Source organism: Geotrypetes seraphini, chromosome 1 (assembly GCF_902459505.1).
Source record: "Geotrypetes seraphini chromosome 1, aGeoSer1.1, whole genome shotgun sequence".
Classification (NCBI taxonomy): Eukaryota; Metazoa; Chordata; class Amphibia; order Gymnophiona; family Dermophiidae; genus Geotrypetes; species Geotrypetes seraphini.
The window spans coordinates 123,143,418-123,163,520 of record NC_047084.1 but is presented as its reverse complement, the minus strand read 5'-3'; the positions used below and the strand labels follow the sequence as shown (position 1 = coordinate 123,163,520).

General features: G+C 45.5%; 1 protein-coding gene and 1 long non-coding RNA gene across 4 annotated transcripts in view; one reads left to right on the top strand and one right to left on the bottom strand.

The window, feature by feature from the left end:
* Nucleotides 1-20,103, bottom strand: part of ARHGEF39 (Rho guanine nucleotide exchange factor 39) — a 127,451-nt gene that overhangs the window by 7,743 nt on the left and 99,605 nt on the right. For 2 of the 3 annotated variants that reach the window (XM_033937598.1, XM_033937591.1), the window contains exons 9-10: nucleotides 19,956-20,044; nucleotides 2,653-2,785 (exon numbers count right to left, since the gene is read on the bottom strand). In XM_033937598.1, the coding sequence (XP_033793489.1) occupies nucleotides 2,653-2,785; nucleotides 19,956-20,044 (222 nt within the window). The remainder of the gene's footprint in view (nucleotides 1-2,652; nucleotides 2,786-19,955; nucleotides 20,045-20,103) is intronic. The other variant, XR_004538779.1, reaches the window with a different exon arrangement.
* LOC117357288 overlaps nucleotides 18,157-20,103 on the top strand; it is a 101,895-nt gene continuing 99,948 nt past the window's right edge. The window contains exon 1 of the long non-coding RNA XR_004538780.1: nucleotides 18,157-18,373. This is a non-coding gene — a long non-coding RNA (uncharacterized LOC117357288). The remainder of the gene's footprint in view (nucleotides 18,374-20,103) is intronic.

Here is a 20,103-nt window from a genome sequence, read left to right as displayed (position 1 = left end):
GGCCCCGTTTCGTTGTCTGCTTCAGGAGACCCAATTCAAGGGCTTCTAAAGCACTTCACTGATGAGGTGAGTCACCAGCAGTAAGATAACTGTGGTCAGAGTTTCAATTATCAGCACTTCTGTGAACATAAAACAAAGTCAAAAGTTTAAAACTTGTTTCATTAAAAGTTCATATTTAGTTGTGATATTTCCAGAACTACCGGGGATGGGGGGGGGGGGAGAAGGTTGGGAAGGGTTGTAGTACACTGGTTGAGGTGTTTCTAGGCATTGTATCAAAGAGTCATGATGCAAATGTTTTTGCTGTACTTGTTATTCTCTGTTGTTATTAAAATAAAAATAAAACATTACAAAAAGTTCACATTTAGTTTACAAAGATTACAGGCAGCAACGGTGAGCAAAAATCTTCAATACTCTCACTGCGGGGTTCTAAACTTACAAAGAACGCCGTCGAAAGACAGCTGATTTATAACCGTCACATAAGTAACGTGAGACGTAATGCCGTCATTGATTTGCATGACCACTGTGTGATTGTTAATAATAATAATAATAATAACAACTTTATTTTTATATACCGCCATACTACAAACAGTTCTAAGCGGTTTACAAGGGAAGAGACTGTCTACAGACAGCGACATTACAGAGAATTTTCGAAATTACATTGGCATGTTAAGTTTAGTCAGGTTTATCTGGAAGTGTTTTGGAAGTACAAAGATTTAAACGAACCTGCCATTAACCACCCACCCTCCCACAGGTCCAGGAATAGAAAAAGCATACATGAAAACATTCATGAAAAAATCATTGGCGGGTGAAAGGATTTTTACAAAAAGGCTAGCCACACAATCTCATTGTTCAATTCACTTGGATGCAAGGTGTTTAACGCATGGATTCACCTTTGCTCTTTCTGCCACAACATACGGGCAATATCACCTCCCCTAGACACACATGCAGTATCCAAAATGGAGTATTTGAGGTCTTCTACTGTATAAGACTTGCTCAGCCAGTGGGTTACCAAGGGAGCCTCATGGAATTGTGAACGAATTCTGCTGATATTACATTACATTAGTGATTTTTATTCCGCCATTACCTGATATGCTCACCAATATGAGTTTTAATGCTTCTGTTGGTACACCCTATGTAAAATAAAGGGCACAAGCATCAAACAATGTACACTACTTGTCTATGTTATAAATCAATATTTGGTCTGGCTCCCACATACCTGGTTTCCCACTTCAATCTGGCAAATTATCTTAGGCCCACACGAAGAATTCATCTGTTCACCTATCCGACAATAAAAGCCTGCCACTACAAAAGATTCTTGGACAGATCTCTTGCCTTCCAGGCAGCCAAATGGAACGACTGGCTTAGTAACGTTTTCGCGCACTCTTCATCCTACTTCAAGTTTAGAAAACTATTAAAAACAAGTCTGTTCAATCGATTTGTTAACTAAGAATCTACTCACCACTTCTTATTCAATCCTGTAACCCTATGAACCTTTTAGCTTTCATATTCTTTATCATGTAAGATTGTATTGCTGACTTTGATTGTAACCTCTTCGCTGATTGTCCAGCGCCTCTTGCTGTAAACCGCCTCGAACTCATATGGCTTTGGCAGTATATAAGAATAAAATTATTATTATTATTATCTCTTTTGTACCCATCCAGGAAGTTGTAAATCCCTCCACGACCTAAGATAAGCGACATCATTTTTTTAAATGTTCAGTTTAAAATAGCTGTGACAAATTGGATTATATTTGAACAATATAACAATTAGATCTTTGAAATATGAGGTACGTTATCTTGCATAGCTATTTATTGACAAAGCTAAATCCATGCCTTGATTGAAAAACAAGCTCTTAAACAAGGGGGCAAGAAAACTCCCTAACAGAGTTTTGCATATCTCTGAGCATATGGAAGCATTGTCATTCTTTGATTATCTTGTAGTAGGAGAAACGCTGTATAAGTGTTATTTTTTGGTATACTGTTTCTCATCTCCTTTGTTCCACACATTTACCCTGTTAATTTTGCAATTAAAGATGGATGTATGGCAGAAAGTGAAGGAGAGAAAAACAGCAAATGGATAAGGTGGCTCTGGATACCCAGTTAAGAGCACAGACAGAAGGAAGTGCAGCCAGAGACTGGGAAAAGATGGTATGAAAAACAAAATCACCAGACAACAAAGATAGGGGAAATTATTTTATTGTCAATTTAGTGATTGAATTGTGTCAATTTTGAGAATTTTCATCTGTTGTCTATTCACTGTTCACTGTTCAGGAAGAAATGCATTTGTTTCTTTTTCTCTGGGGTTGTACTGCATGCAGTCTTGAATCTTAGGGTTTCATTTGTCTATACTGGTGCCTTTAGTTTTGGGGCTTGTATTTGTATAAGGGTTATCTGTGTTCTAGTAGGAATCAATGTTGAGAAACACAGTGTGCTTTGTGTAGTTTAATTTTGTGGTTCACCATTATGTGTTGTTAATAAGATTATATTGTGTGTATATATGAAAAGTGAATGGAAAAAATGGTATTACAATTAGTACTAATATGGGGGCAGGATTTGGAGTGGAGATTGGGTGGAATTTGGCCCGCAACTTAGCCTTTGTTTTAGATTTTGGCCCCTTAATGTGATTGAGTTTGATACTAGTCTAAAGCTTTACCATGTTCCTCTTCCGCTCCTGTGGATGTGGTTTTGGTTGCACCAACCCAGGTGCCACTGTTTCTCCCGAGATGAGCTCCTTTTGTAACTGAAGCTCTTTTTGGTATACAGTGGTGCATTGTGATTTCAGATCCCTATGAACAAAAAGATGAAGAGAAAGGAGAAATTAGGTTCTTACCTGCTAATTTTCTTTCTTTTAGACTCTGACTGGTACAGTTCACTGATGGGTAATAGCTCATCTTGACCAGCAGGTGGAGACTGAGACAAAACTTTGGCTGTATAATAGCTGTGCTTCCCTCTAGTCTAACCAGTCTGCCGAATAGCCAAGCAGAACTAAGATGTGCTAATTATAACAGTAACAACACTCCCAACAGGAGTAACAACTAACATAGAGCAATACTGTTGGAAATTGCATAGAAGAAACCCCTTCAGCAAAACATACCCATAGCTCACCAGCTGAGCCAAAGCCGCTGTTCTTCTGATCAACCCGACCCTATAAAAATACTAGAACCTGCAGAAAAAACACACTCTTCATGCAAATCCTGTAAGAACAACAGATAGACAGGGTAGGGACTGAACCGGTCTGGAGAGTCTAAGAGAAAGAAAATTAGCAGGTAAAAACCTAATTTCTCCTTCTTTAGCATCTTTCCAGACTGGTACAGTTCACTGATGGGACATACCAAAGCAGTACCCATCATGGGTGGGACCCCCAGAGGGCCGGCACCAGAACACGCTCACTGAACACTGCATCCCGACGCACCTGGATGTCCACATGTTGCACTGGCAGGTACTCTATTTACTTTGTGGTGCCCATCTAGGGGGAGTACACACTGTAGTTCTGGGTTTATGGGGAGTACACATTGTGGTTCTGAGCCTCAGGAAAGCACAAATAACACAAACAATGCTAAAGGTGTTCAAATAGCTCAAACAGGAATATCCCCACTGAGACATAACAAAAATATAACATGGAGGGCTATGTACGTCAACGCACACAGTTTAGGAAACAAGATCCTGGAATTGGAAACAGAAATAAGGAATGCCGACCTGGATGTGGTGGCGATATCCGAAACCTGGCTCACAGACTCCCACGGGTGGGACATGGTCATACCGGGTTACAACTTGCTTCGCCGGGACAGAGAGGGTAGGAAGGGAGGGGGTGTAGCATTATATACTAAAGATGACATTAAGGTCACGAGAATCTCAGATGTCCAGTATACTGGGGAATCCCTTTGGGTTAATTTGGCCAGAGGGAAGGACAAATGCTTGTATCTTGGCGTAATTTACAGACCCCCAAGACAACAGGATGACCTGGATATGGAAATAATCGAAGATATAGAAAATATCACCTTGCGTGGGGACACAGTATTGCTAGGTGACTTCAACATGCCTGATGTGGATTGGGTTACACTTACCTCTGCTTCCAGCAGCAGCAGGAGGCTATTAAACTCTATGAAAGAAGCAAGCCTCAGGCAACTGGTGTTGGAACCGACAAGGGATCAGGCAATACTGGACCTGATACTTACCAATGGAGAAAGTGTCACAGAGGTCTCGGTGGACGACACATTGGCCTCCAGTGACCACAACATGGTATGGTTCAATATCAGGAAAGGTTTCACTAAATCTACTACACTAACCAAAGTCCTCAAATTCAAGGACATAAATTTCAAAGAAATGGGAGACTTCGTTCACCAGGCGCTACAAAGCCAAGAAGAAACCGATAACGTGGAAGACATGTGGTCGACTTTGAAAGCAACCATACAAGAAGCAACAAACCGCTATGTAAAATCAGTAAGTAAACGGCGAAGGAACAATAAGCCACAGTGGTTTACTGTGGAGATCTCAGACCTGATCAAGGAGAAGAAAAAAGCATTCATCTCTTACAAACAATCAGGGAAGCAGGACTCTAGAGCAGACTACCTGGCCAAATCAAAAGCCGTCAAAACAGCAGTCAGGGAGGCTAAATTCCTCATGGAGGAGTCTCTAGCAAAGAACATCCAGAAGGGAGATAAATCCTTTTTCAGGTATATCAGTGATAGAAGAAAAAACTCAGGCGGGATTGTACGTCTTAGGAAACCAGACGGAGACTATGTGGAAAAGGATTCGGAAAAAGCCCAACTATTAAATGAATACTTCTGCTCAGTCTTCACCCGAGAAGCGCCAGGGCTCGGCCCTCAGCTACAGACAAGGGTTGGCTCAGTTGACCCGTTTAGTAACTTTGAGTTTACGCCCAGCAGTGTCTACGGTGAGCTGTCAAAGCTCAAGGTTAACAAAGCAATGGGGCCGGACAACCTGCACCCCAGGGTGCTTAGGGAGCTGAGTGATGTCTTGGCAGAGCCACTGTCCGCGCTCTTCAACCTCTCCCTTAGTACAGGCAGCGTCCCGTTGGACTGGAGGACGGCTAACGTCATTCCACTCCACAAGAAAGGCTCAAAGATGGAGACAGCAAACTACAGACCAGTGAGTCTAACATCGATAGTGAGCAAACTAATGGAAACTCTAATCAAACACCAATTAGATAAGATCCTGGATGAGGAGAATCTACGGGATCCCCGACAACATGGATTTACTAAGGGGAGATCCTGCCAATCCAACCTGATCAGCTTCTTTAACTGGGTAACGGGGAAGCTGGATATAGGGGAGTCCCTGGACATCGTGTACCTGGACTTTAGCAAAGCATTCGATAGCGTACCACACCGCAGGTTACTGAGCAAGATGAGTTCTATAGGATTAGGTAACACATTGACGAAATGGGTTGGGAGCTGGCTTGGAGGTAGGCTCCAAAGGGTGGTGGTGAACGGCACCCCCTCCGAAATGACGGAGGTGATTAGTGGAGTACCACAGGGCTCAGTCTTGGGCCCAATCCTATTCAACATCTTTATAAGAGACTTGGCAGAAGGGCTTCGAGGTAAAATAACATTATTCGCCGATGACGCCAAACTGAGTAATGTAGTGGGCAAATGCACAACAGACGAAGATTCAGTGCCCGACAACATGATGCACGACCTACTCCTACTGGAGCGATGGTCTAGGACATGGCAACTCAACTTCAATGCCAAAAAATGCAAAGTTATGCACCTGGGCAGCCAGAATCCATGCAAGTCTTATACCCTTAATGGCGAGATCCTAGCAAAAACGGTAGCAGAACGAGACTTGGGGGTAATCGTCAGTGAGGACATGAAGTCTGCCAATCGAGTGGAGCAGGCTTCGTCCAAGGCAAGACAAATCATGGGCTGCATACGAAGGGGTTTCGTCAGTCGTAAGGCGGAAGTCATTATGCCATTGTATAGATCCATGGTGAGGCCCCACCTGGAATACTGTGTGCAATTCTGGAGGCCGCATTATCGCAAGGATGTGCTGAGACTGGAGTCGGTGCAAAGAATGGCCACCCGGATGGTCTCGGGACTCAAGGATCTACCATACGAAAAACGGCTTGACAAATTACAGCTATACTCGCTCGAGGAGCGCAGAGAGAGGGGGGACATGATCGAGACGTTCAAGTATCTTACGGGCCGCATCGAGGCGGAGGAAGATATCTTCTTTTTCAAGGGTCCCACGACAACAAGAGGACATCCGTTGAAAATCAGGGGCGGGAAACTACGAGGTGACACCAGGAAATTCTTTTTCACTGAAAGAGTGGTTGATCGCTGGAATAGTCTTCCACTACAGGTGATTGAGGCCAGCAGCGTGCCTGATTTTAAGGCCAAATGGGATCGGCACATGGGATCTATTCACAGGGCAAAGGTAGGGGAGGGACATTAAGGTGGGCAGACTAGATGGGCCGTGGGCCCTTATCTGCCGTCTATTTCTATGTTTCTATGTTTCTATCTTAGATTTGAAGGGGGACTACAGGGCTCTCAGAGTTCTGTCTTCTCACTTAGAGACACTGCAATATGTGATTCTGGCGGTTCACTGAAATCATCCACATAAAATAATTCCATCCACATAAAAATAAATCATCCACATAAGAGCCTTAAAGGACCTAGTCTGCTAGGGATACAGGACCCAACATGGTCTCACTTCCGGCTTACCACACAATTGTTTCCCATGTACTCACCTTTGTAGGACCCCCAGGGACCCCTGAAGAAGACTTTTTGTCGAAACGCGGACCGTGTTGAGTCCTGTATCCCTAGCGGACTAGCGGCTCTTATGTGGATGATTTATTTTTATGTGGATGCAAATTATTTTATGTGGATTATTTCAGTGTACCTTTGGAACTTTGACACTTTCAAATAAAGTCCATTTAGGAACATCGTCACTCCACAGTTTTTTGGGGTTTTCTCTGGATTTTCTTCTTTGTGGATATTTTGGGGTCAATTCCTTTTGTTTTTTGATTCTGGCAGTTCAACCAGGGAAGCCTCTCTTGACCTGATGGAAGAAGGCACCTGAGGCTAAATACAAGATGGAGGGGCTATCTGAAGAAAAACGGCAAAAAACGCGCCAAAAATAGTCCCTCCAGGGCCTGTAGCAGCTGAAAAGACTGAACTGTCCCAACTGCTAAAGCAAGCAAAAGCCGGCATTAGTTGAGAGAAAAAACAGCTGACAGGAAATCCCTCCGTGGGTGGAAGGAAAAGACCAGGCTTCCCTGCATAAGAACATAAGAACATAAGCAGTGCCTCCGCCGGGTCAGACCATAGATCCATCCTGCCCGGCAGTCCGCTCCCGCGGCGGCCCAAACAGGTCTGAATCACCAGAAGGGGCTCCCTTGCCACCTTGGTTTCTCATTGAAGTCCTATCTTCCCATCGAAGTCCTAACCCTCCGGTCTTGCACATGCACGACCTGGTTGGGTTTCTATACTTATTACCTGGTTAGCTTTCTATACTTGTGTTACATCCCAGCTCCTCCCTCAGTATCCCACAATCCCTTTATCCCTCAGGAATCCGTCCAATCCCTGTTTGAATCCCTGTACCGTACTCTGCCTGATCACTTCCTCCGGTAGCGCATTCCAAGTGTCCATGACCCTTTGGGTGAAAAAAAACTTCCTTGCATTTGTTTTGAACCTATCTCCCTTCAGTTTCTCCAAATGCCCCCTCGTACTTGTTGTCCCCTTCAGTCTGAAGAATCTGTCCCTATCCACCCTCTCTATGCCCCTCATGATCTTGAAGGTCTCTATCATATCTCCCCTGAGCCTCCTTTTTTCCAGAGAGAAGAGCCCCAGCCTATCCAACCTCTCGGCGTATGGGCAGTGTTCCAGCCCTTTTACCAGTTTCGTTGCTCTCCTTTGGACTCTCTCAAGTACCGCCATGTCCTTCTTGAGGTGCGGCGACCAATACTGAACGCAGTATTCCAGATGTGGACGCACCATCGCTCGATACAATGGCATGATGACTTCCCGCGTCCTGGTTGTTATGCCCCTCTTTATGATGCCCAGCATCCTGATGGCTTTTTTCGAGGCTGCTGCGCACTGTGCAGATGGCTTCAGTGATGCATCTACCAGCACACCCAAGTCTCTCTCAAGTCTGCTGTCTCCCAACAATGCCCCCCCCCCAATTTGTAGTTGAACAACGGGTTCTTTTTCCCTATATGCATGACCTTGCATTTTTCCACGTTAAAGCGCATTTGCCATTTGTTTGCCCAGTCTTCCAGCTTGTCCAGGTCCCTTTGCAGGTCCTCACACTCCTCCCTGGACCTAACTCTGCCGCACAGTTTGGTATCGTCTGCAAATTTTATAACCTCGCACTTTGCCTCCTTTTCCAGGTCATTGATAAATATGTTGAAGAGTAACGGCCCCAGCACCGATCCATGTGGCACACCGCTTGTGACTCCCCGCCAGTCAGAATATTGGCCCTTCACTCCGACCCTCTGCAGTCTACCCGACAACCAGTGCTTGATCCATCTGTGCACATCCCCTCCCACCCCGTGGTTCCACAGCTTCCTAAGCAGCCTTTCATGTGGCACCTTGTCGAAAGCCTTTTGAAAATCAAGGTAAATGATGTCTATGGGTTCCCCATTGTCCACCCGACTGCTTATTCCCTCAAAGAAGTATAGAAGGTTCGTTAGGCACGACCTTCCCTTACAGAATCCGTGCTGGCTTGTTCTCAGTAGGCCATTCCTCTCGATGTGCTCGCAAATGCCGTCCTTGATCATAGCTTCCACCATCTTCCCTATAATTGAAGTCAGGCTCATCGGCCTGTAGTTCCCGGGGTCACCCCTCGATCCCTTCTTGAAGATAGGTGTGACATTCGCCAATTTCCAGTCCTCTGGTACCTCACCAGTTTTCAAGGATAGGTTGCAAACATGCTGGATTGTGCCCGCTATTTCTTGTCTTAGTTCCTTCAGAACCCTTGGGTAGATCCCGCCCGGGCCCGGTGATTTACCGCATTTTAACCTGTCTATCTGTTTGAGGACATCCTCCTTACTTACCTCTATGTGCTCCAATTTTTCGGCCTGTTCCCCACTCATGAGCTCCTCTGAGTCCAGCATATTAGATGTGTCTTAGCTCGTGAAAACCGACGAGAAGAACGTGTTCAACCTCTCAGCTACCTCTTTATCCTCCTTAATCACTCCCTTCCTATCCCCATCATCCAACGGCCCCACCTCCTCTCTCGCTGGTCGCTTCCCCTTTACGTAACTGAAGAATGCCTTGAAGTTTTTCGCTTCCCTGGCCAGCCCCTCTTCGTATTCCCCTTTCGCTTTTCTAACCTCTCGGTGGCATTCCTTTTGGCATTTCCTGTGCGCCTGGTGATTTTCCTCCGTTGGGACCTTTTTCCATCTCCGGAAGGATACTTTTTTGTCACTTATTGCCCTCTTTACTTCAGTTGACATCCAAACCGGGTCCTTTGATCGCTTGTTCTTGCAGCCTTTCCTGAAACTGGGGACGTACATTCTTTGTGCTTCCTGTAGGGTGTCCCTGAATAGGATCCAGGCGCTTCCCACAGTCTCCATCCTAAAGTTGTTTCTGAGCTTCCTCCCCACCATTTCCCTCATAGCAACATAGTTCCCTTTCTTGAAGTTGAGCGCAGTTGTTGCGGTCCTCCTTACTATGGGTGTCCCCCTTTCTAATGTGAATCTGATCGCGTTGTGATCACTGTTGCCTAGTGGTCCTCCCACTTCTACCCCTCTTGCAGGCCCCCCTAATCCATTTAGGATGAGGTCAAGAGTAGCACCCCCTCGCGTCGGTTCTTTGACTAGTTGCTCCATGAAGCAGTCCCTCACAGCTTCTACAAATCCTGTTTCCCTAGTGCAGTTGGAGTGACCCGTACTCCAGTCTATTCCCTGGTAGTTGAAGTCCCCCATCACTGTTACACTTCCAGTCCTGCATTCCTGTCTCAGTTTCGCTTCCAAGTCGTGTCCGACTCCTTCTGGCTTACCAGGTGGGCGATAGTACAGCCCCAGTTTTATGCCTGCACCCTTGTTTCCCGGCAATTTGACCCATAGCGATTCCAGCCCCTCTGCCTTCGTTGCCATATCCATCCCGACCGAGTGGATAGAGTCCTTTATATATAGTGCTATGCCTCCCCCCTTCTTGTGGGTCCTGTCCCTCCTGTAGAGCTTGTACCCCGGCAGCGCCACATCCCATTGATTTTCCTCTGTCCACCAGGTTTCTGCAATTCCAATTATATCTAGATCCTCCCCCTTGGCCACGACTTCTAGTTCACCCATCTTGGCCATGAGGCTTCTTGCATTTGCGTATAAGCACCGCAGGTCCCGTAGGTCCCGTCGTTTTTCCTCCACCTCTGCATTTACCTGAGCCACCTGCCAGCTCGTAAGGCACTAGTGGCAGGGAGCCCTGGACACTGGCAACCACTGCCGACGAGGCTGTTTTCAGGCCGGCCGCGAGTGCCTCACATCTGGACCAAATTGTGCACCTCTCCCCCTGAGAAGTGCTCAATTGCTCCATACGCGACCTAGCTGAAAGAACAGTGCCAGTTAGTTGAAAAATACAGTATTTTACAGCATATTTAAAGGGAAAGCAACCTTTCAGCAGTGTTCTCCCTAGGGCCTTTTAGCCGGGCAGTCGGCCCGGGTAATTTAGATGACCGCCCAGCTATCATCCGCTCCTGAATTCTGCTGCTGCTGCTCAACATTAAAAAAAAACAACCCGGCTAGGAGAACTTATGCTCTGGGGCGCTAACGTGTGCATGCCGGCTTCCCTTCTCTTCCCTCCGAAACCGGAAGTTATGTCCGGTGGGGGGGGGAGAAGGGAAGCCGGCATGCACATGTTAGAGCCCCGTTCGTGGGCTAAGGCGGGAGACAGGTCAGTGAAGCTTGCAATTTACTCTTCTTGCTGTCGGGTCCTGCCTACTTTCTGTTTCCGTGAAGGCAGGACCAGGCAGCATTTCTCCCAATAGGTCGATCTTGGGCCGATCAGCCTTCCTCTCCCCAATGTCAATTCTGCCATCGGAGAGGAAGTTCTGGCCAGCGGAACTTCCTCTCCGATGGCAGAATTGACGTCGGGGAGAGGAATGCTGATCGGCCCGAAGCAGGGAGAGCTTGGGCGGCAGCGGCTTTGAAGGTCTGTTATCCGATGGCAGTAGCAGTGGCTTGGGGGAGGGCAGGGAGGGAGAAAGAAAGAAAGAGGGCAGGCAGGGAGACAGAAGGAAAGAAGAGAAACAGAAAAAAAGAAAGGGGGCATGAAGAGAGAAAGAAAGAGAGGGCAGGGGGAGAGGAAGAAAAAGTGGGGGGGGAATGAGGTCAGGAGGAGAGGAAGCATACAGGCTGAAAGAAGGGAAGAAAGATTGGATGCACAGTCAGAAGAAGAAAGTGCAATCAGAGACTCATGAAATCACCAGACAATGTAGGAAAAATGATTTTATTTTAAATTTAGTGATCAAAATGTGTCTGAATTTATATCTGCTGTCTATATTTTACACTATGGTCCCCCTTTTACTAAACCGCAATAGAGGTTTTTAGCGCAGGGAGCCTATGAGCATCGAGAGCAGTGCTGGGCATTCAGCGCAGCTCCCTGTGCTAAAAACTGCTATCATGGTTTAGTAAAAAGGGAGGGGGATATTTGTCTGTTTTTGTATGGTTGTTAGTGAGGTGACAGTGCATAGAGTCATCTACTTTGACCTCTTTGAAAAAAACCCGGAATAATATTAATAATAATAATAACTTTATTCTTATATACCGCCAACAATCTTGCGACTTCTAGGCGATTTACAATAAAGAGAAGTGGTTTACAATATAGAGAAACTGTAGATACAATAAAGAGAAACTAAGAATAGGAATGATAATTAACATTTTCTCTGCGTACAGTGTGCTTTGTGGGTTTTTTTTTAATTTTATTGTTGGTAGATCATTTTGACTTGGTCATTTTAAAAGTAGCTCGCAAACCCAAAAAGTGTGGGCACCCCTGCTCTAGAACATGGCTCCTTAGTTTTATCAAGTGGTGCAGTGAGGGGCCAGCACTTTACATCTTATCACCTCATTCTTTCTTTTTTCTCCTCATGTACAGCACGGTTCTTTATTCTAAGCAGCTCTGGCACTAACAGTACTACGGGTGCCTTATGCTACTTTCGCTACCACTTGCAGTCAGGTTCGGCATTTTATCATGATTTTGGTTTTTTATTTAGTTTTTCACCAGTATTTTCATTTATTTATTAAAGCAGCATTTTTTAACAGCCCGATACCCCTCCCCTATCAGTGTGCATTCAATCCACTGCCGACACTTTTTTGGTGCCTCTTTCAACGGATCAAATATCATAGCCCCACTGTTGCGTGTTCACATTTATTCTGCGTATGAGTTTATCTCATCGGTGCAGAGACCTTTTTGGTAAGTCCATTTTACTCTCCCTTTTTTACTTTCCTGAGTCTGTGGTTTTATTCTTTGGTTTTAATAGAAGCTCATTTGAACAATAATTTAGATCTTTCCTAGGTTTCACTTTTCATCTACACGGTCGGCTTGTCTTTGAGCTACTATCGGTTTATGTTTTCAAGATACACTCTGTATTATCAGCTGTTCATTTCCCATACGTTTACTTTTGCCCTGTTTAGGTCTATATAGTCTAGGCATACTGTTTGTAACCAGCCATTATTTTAAGTATGTATATGCCCTATTTTAGGGGGGGAGGGTTAAATTATTTTAGCATGTTATTTCATTAATTCTGAGTTCAGTGTTACAATATGTTGTTCTTGGTTTTTAGTTTACCATTATTTATTCTTTTCTTTTTTTTCCAAATAATTTTTATTAGCGAATGCAACACAGAGTGTACAGAAATCCAACAGTACAAGGACACAAGGTCCAAAAATAGGGAAATACAAAACCGAACAGTAAAACAAGCTGGCAATCACAAAAAAGAAAGAATGTAACGGACTAGCGCTGTACCCTCCAGTCGCAATCTGCAAATTTTTGCATATAAAGAGCAAGAGCAACCCCTCTAGTCATACTACATGTGCACAATCTACAGACACTCCCTACAAACTAGAGAATGACATGGGGAAAAAATCTGTCCCCGTCACCGCCCCATCCCCGGCCCACCATCCTCTGCACCGCCCCGTCACCGCCACTGCCATCCCATTCACCGCCCCGTCACAGTCCTTGCAGCATCCATATAAGCCTTAGTACTGTAATATTTAGCTTATTCCTTTCTTATAAATCAAAGTTCCTGCTGCTGAACTAGAGAAAGAGATGTTCAGCTGTCAGGGCTTTGTTAATAAATTTTTATCAACACAACTAATATACTACTTTATCCTAAAGCAAAAAATAAATAAATATAATTTTTTTTTTCTACCTTTGTTGTCTGGTTTCTGCTTTCCACATCTTCTCATTCAATTCCTTCCATCCACTGTGTGTCTTCTCTCTGCGTCTTCCATTTGCTGTTACTGTGCCTCTCCCTTCACCCTCCCCCAATTGGTCTAGCACCCATCTTCTTCCCTACGCTCCCCCATAGTCTGGCATCTGTCTTCTTCCCTTCCAGCATCTTCTCCCCACTCTGTCTTCCACATTTCCCTTCAGGGTCTGTTCCTCTCCACCCTCCTTCAATGTCTGTTCTATTCCTTTCCACCACCACCCTTCCCTTCCTCCTTTACCATCTGTTCTATTCTACCACCCTTCAGCTCCTCTCGTATGGCCTATCTATCTACCTTCCTTCCTCTTATTTTCGTGGCACGTTACAATGTAATTTGTGCAAGCCACTGGAGCCTGCGAGCTCGGTCCCTGTCCCATCCCCACAAACCATCTCGCTTCTGTGCTCCTATTTTCCCCATTTCTAATATCTCCCCTATGTATCTGCCATTGCCCCCCCCTGTATCCATATACCATCCCCATGGCATGTTCCCTTTATGTCTCTGTCCCTATGCCCCATGCACATAATTTCCCCTCTTTCTGTTACCTTCCTGTGTCCAAATTTCCCCTATCTTCCTCTTCCATACCAGTGTGTCCCTTCTTTTCAACCCCATCTAGCTTCTTTCCCTCTTTCTTCCTCCCCCCTGCTTCCAGCATCTGGCTCACCTGCCTGTCCTCCCCTTTCTTTCCTGGGTTTTTCTTTCCGTCTTCATCCCCTTGGCACAGAATCCTTTTCCCTTTCACTACCTCCTTCCAGTGTGAGCTGGGAACACGCGCGATCGTGCGGTCCCCGCAGCCCCCACTCGCCTGCCCGATCGATCGTAGCATTTAGCCAGCTCCCTCCCTTCACCTCACCTTAGTTTGCAGGCTTTCTTTTTTGGCGACCTGCACGCTTTCAAAGAGCAGCGCATGCGCGGCTGCTCAGTGTTCAATTTTCTGCTCTGCTGCAACTTCCTGTTTCCGGTTGCGTCAGAGCAGAAGATTGAACACTGAGCAGCCGCGCGTGTGGGTCGCCGAAAAAGAAAGCCTGCAAACTGAGGTGAAGGGAGGGAGCTGGCTAAGATCGATCGGGCAGGCAGGGGCTGCGGGGACCATGCAATCCTTGATGCCTCACTGCGGAGACAAGACCATTCACTGCTCCATGGGGCGGTGAATGCCTTGTCCCTGTCCCCGCAGCGACTGCTATTTTTCTTTCCCCGTTTTGGCGGGTTACCCGCGGGTAACCACCACCGTGTCATTCTCTAATACAAACCACAACAAACACTCCACAGACACACCCTCCCACGCACACAAACACACACCCCTCACAGCGAACAGCACCGAAGGCCCCTAAGCAGGGAGAAAGAGAGAAAGAGAAAAAGAGAGAAGAAAGAGAAAAAAAGAGAACAAGAAGCCAGAAAAACAGCAAAAGTAGAAAAGGGTAACAGCAAAAAGAAAAAATGTGGACTCAAGAGAGATTATCCAGCTGTGCCACCGAGTTCCCAGGACAAAGCAACAAGGCCACCTTCCAAAGCCCCACATAACAGCGATGGTCAATCCTCCCCCCCCCCTGGGTGAATTTCAAAGCGGGCTACCTGGGCAATCCGATGTAGCCAATGAGTACAGGAAGCCGCCTGATCAGACACCCAATATTGCAAGAGGAATTTTTTCACCAAGAGGAGGGCTAAATAAAGAAATTTCTGCTGAGGAGTCGAGAAACTGGCCTCCTCCAACACTCTCTGATCACCCAATAAGAGCATGACATAGTCACATGGAATAGGGCGGTGCACAATTTGCTCCAAAAAAGGGAGAACCTGCAACCACAGATCAGTGGATGGGCATTCCAAAAAATGATGGACCAAAGTCCCAGAGGATCGGCGACACCTAGTGCAGACAGCCCCCTCCCAGAGGCCCATAAGAGCCCCTTGCTTCCTAGAGATATATGCCCTGTGTAGTATCTTAAACTGCATCTCCTGGAGATCGGAGGAGCCTCCCATAGTTCTAATATGACCAAACAGCGCAAGGAACACTCTCCAATCCCCCAGGAAACTCAGCTCCCTCCGCCATACAGAGGCCACTCCATCAAGGGTACTCGCAGACAAGTTCGCCCGCAGCATTTGACCCCACGTAGAGAGTTTGTTCTGGGCCGATGGAACCAGAAAGAATAGTGCATCCAGAGGACCACAGAGCCAAGCATCCCCCCATTTCTGAATTAGTGTAGTTTAGTAGTGGCGGACCTGAAGATACACCCAAAAGTGGTTCGGGGGCAGATCCCATCTCTGCTGAATCTGGGCAAATGGAGGAAGGTCTCGCGATGACTGCATTTGCTGCCTCCGGAAGATGTAAGTGACATCGGAAGGGGTGGACCGGTAGCTGAAGTCATTGCGGAACCTTGCCACAACTCCCTGCGTCTGCCGGCCCACCCCCTCCAACGTCACTTACATCTTCCAGAGGCAACAGAAGCAGTCATCATGTGACCTTTCTGGTTTGGAGGGAGAGAGGAGCATAGAAGGGTGGTCAAGGGAGAAAAAGGGGGTCAGGGTGGTATGGAAGGGTGGTGGAGGAAGAGAAAGAGGGCAGATGCTGATGGAATTGGTGTGCAGGGAAAGGAGAGAGAGACATAAGGGGGAAGGATACTGGATGGAACTGGGTTGGAGGGAAAGAAAGGGGGAAGATGCTGGTGGAAGTGGGGGAAAGGGAGAGGAGAGAGTGAAATGCCAGACCATGGTTGTGTGGGAAAGGGAAGGGAAGAAGAGGAGAGAGATACCAGACCACTGGAGGAGGGAAGGGAAGAAGATGGATGCCAGAATAATAGGGGTGAAGGGAGAGATGGAAGGGGAATACAAGGAGAGAAGATGCCATATAGAAAGGGCAGAGAGAGGGTAGACAGTGGATGAAAGGAAGAGAGTGACAAGACTATGAGGAAAGCAGAAACCAGAGAAGACAATGTAAAAAAATTCTATTTATTCATTTTTTTGCTTTAGGGGAGATGCAACGCTGTTTCTGTGGTGTTGCATTGTATGCAGAGTCCAGCTTCTTGGTGGTTCAATTTAACCTTTGTCTACGTTTTTTCTATTTTATCCCCCCTTTTACAAAACTGTAGAGCGTTTTTTTTAGCACCGGCCATGGTGGTAATTGCTCAGAATTCTATGAGAGTCTGAACTGTTACCACCATGGCTAAAACCACAATACAGTTTTGTAAAAGGGAGAGGGGTTAGTTTGTGATGACATATTCCATACTAGGCGAAGGTGTTTTCTGTGTTCTGTGTGTTCGAAAGACATGGTTTTCAGTTAGGATTGATGGTGTAGGATTGATCTGTACTAGTCTGGCTTGTTTAGTTTTACAATGGGTGTATTGATGTACTGCTCACTGCAATATGTAAGATGCTGCCTTTTCCTAGGTACACTCTTGTGTGATGTATGGATTATTACTAAAAATCATGTTTTTCATACAGATAGGGGGTGTCAAAAAACGATGGGCCTCGGGTGTCATATATGCTAGGTACGCCACTGCCTTCATAGTTTATATCTAATCCACAAGCCTGCTTTTAGGACCTACAGGGTATGTATCCCTCTGATTCATGACAATTTCACTTCTCATGTTATCTTATCCATTCTTTTTATTATACAACTGCCCAGATAAGCATCATTCTTTGACGTGATTGGACCTTGAAAACTAACGGCACCAGAAATTTTTTCCATCCATGAAAAACATTTGCTGCATTTAGTGTGCCACAAAAAAACATTTGCTCCATTTAGTGTGCCGGAGTTAAAAAACGTTTGAGAGATGCTGCTCTATACCATTTGAAAGAGGGCAAATATCTAATTATTCACTTCTAGAATTGGATACTTCTTAAATTTAATAAAAATATTATGGAACAAGTGTCAAACCTTAAGAAAGACAGTCATATTGAGCATTGGAAAATAACTAATAATAATTAACTAATACAAATAGTACACATTTAGGGCTCCTTTTACTAAGCTGCGATAGTGGTTTTACGTGCGCTTAGCTGGCGCAGAATTGCCGCACGTGCTAGACGCTAACGCCAGCATTGAGCTGGCATTAGTTCTAGCCGTGTAGCGCGGAAATTCTGCAAGCGCTAAAAACGCTATTGCAGCTTAGTAAAAGGAGCCCTTAATTTTCCCTACCACCAAATTTCCCCGTCCCGCCCCACCCGGCTACTTTTTCATGCCACCTGGCTGAAAAACATTTCTGGGGAGAACACTGCTTTAGACTGGAACTGCCTCAGGATTTTTTTTTTTTTCACAGAAGACTCCACTGGCTCTCTAAACAATAGGCCTTACCTCCATGGGGTGAGGCTTACTGTTGAGGCACCTCTAGAAAAATGTTGGGGAGGTGGAGGAAAAAGGGGAGGGACCCTGCTTTAGACCTGCTGGGTTTGACACCCTCGAGGTCAGATGGTCCACCCAAGCTCAGTCCGGCAACAAAAAGGGACAAAAATTCCTAAACAAATTCCAACAGCCTTACCTATGGAGATGGGTATAGCTCACCACACCTGCTGGAGACTGAGAGAAGACTGAAGTAATTAGGGAGGGGGGTCACATGATATGTTGTGACCCAGCAGATGTAAGCCCGACCAAAGCTCTAGAGAAAGTAAAAACCTCCAGGGTTAAACTAGAAACCCGGCAGGGAAAGTCCAGGATCTTGAAAGATGAAGGTGAGGAAGATAATATGAATCACCACCAGGGGAGCTCTAGAGGTCCCTGGTCGTCTGTTGACACTGCTAGGTCAGGCCACGCCCCGAGAGTAGAAAAGCCAACAGTGGCTTTCAAACAAAGCAACAGGTTAGGGAGGAAGTTTGAGCCTTGCCTCCCTAGGGTTCTTCCCAAGCCAAACAGGGTCAATTGTCCTGTCCCTATGGAATGGAGTGAGACTGACACAGCCGAGGACTTATCCAGGCTCAGTGAAGAGCCTATGGAGTTTGAAGAAGTCTGTGCTGATTTGGGAATTGATTACCCTGAAAGAATGCAGGTGGACTTAGCCGGTTGCCACAAACTGTGAGTGAGATTTCCAGTGAAATGTTTGGGTAGTGTTTTGGTTTTGTTCTCTAAATCACTAGTTTGAAATTATTGTGGAAAAGCTTGGAGAAGCAGGGAGAGGTTTTGCTTCCAGCTGGGAGGGAAATTTGCAAAGCTGTTTTTTTGGCTTTAAATTGCAAAACCTAGGGCTTTCTCCCTATTTCCTGGCAGTTGTCACAAACCTGCCAGAGGCTTGATTTTGTTTGAAGCACTGTAGTATTGTTGAACAGTGCATTGGACTGTGTTTTGGTCTACTACCCAAATGACTTGAGTGAATTTTGAGACTGACCAAGAGAAGCTGAATTTTCAGCCTGAGTTTATGTGGAACTTTATTTTGTCTTGGTTTTTTTTTTTGGACCTTTTTTCCTGGACTGTTCTTTTGGCTGCTGACATTGATATCACTGCGGATGAACTGCTTACCTGTATATTGAACCATAGTAAAGCTGAATGTTGTTTCACTCGTTTGGTTAAGATTTTTTTTTTATTTTGAATATTAACTCCAGTCCAGCCTGGAGGATGACTCCATGTCGGGTCACACGAAAAGTGAACTGTGTTTGTAGTCACCTGTATCTTTGCCTAGCCTATGCTAGGTTAAAGTGGTGACCACAATGTACAGTTCCAAAGTTTTGTCTCAGTCTCCACCTGCTGGTCATGATGAGATATATACCCGCTTGTAAGATTAAACTATGCTGGTCTGGAGAGTTGATAAAGAAAGGAAAGTTTAATCTCTGAGAGCTCTTAGCCAGATGAGATATGCACACATTTCAGTCCAAAGGGACAAGAGTGATACAGAGACCAAATATGATCTTGAATGCAATACAAATGCATTTAAATTGAATTCTCAAATGGACTGAAAGTCAATGTAGTTCTCTAAGGAGAGGGGACACATGGTCAAACTTGCGCTTACCAAAAATGAGCCTGGCAGCAGTATTCTATATTAGCTGGAGTCTCTGAAGGCTAATCTTAGATAAGCCCATGTACAGTGAATTGCAATAGTCCAAACGTGCCAGAATGATTGATTGGACCAAGACAGAAAAATGCTGTTGGTAGAAGAACGGTCTAACTTTCCTCAAAACATGAAAACTAAAAAAACACTTAGCTTCCCCAGCACAAGTAGCATCTCCAATTTGCTGCCCATACTGGCTCTCCCTCCAACATCACTTCTTAGTGGCGGGACTCAGAAGTAGCATCAGAGGGAAGCGTCGAAGCAGCGCGAGCAGCAGATTGGAGCTGCTACTGGTGGGGAGAAGTGAAGGCGCGCGCATGATGGGGGAAGAGTGGGAAGGAGCAGGGGAGTGGAGAGGAGGAGAGGTGCTGGCACCCCCACCAAGTCAGAGTTTGGGGCAGTCCATACCCTACCCCCTTACTAAGCCACTGAATTCATCCCAAGGCCAGGCCAGAGAAAGGCTGAATGATGAAATCTTGGAAGAGTAGATTTGTATTTTGTTCACAGCATAGTCATATTAATTATCCATTCAGGATTACACCAACAATAATTCCCAATAATTTATCTTGTAGTTTCTTTTTTTATTGAGCTTTGCCTCTATTCAATCAGACTCACCCAACGGCAGTGCACAGACAGCGATACCAGTTATTTATATCATCCTGATCTGTCGACATGAGCAGCAACGACTCTTGCTCAAAGGACAACTAGAATAAATTATAGGAGAAAGGCTATCAGGATTAGAGAATGTGAGTTAATAAATATT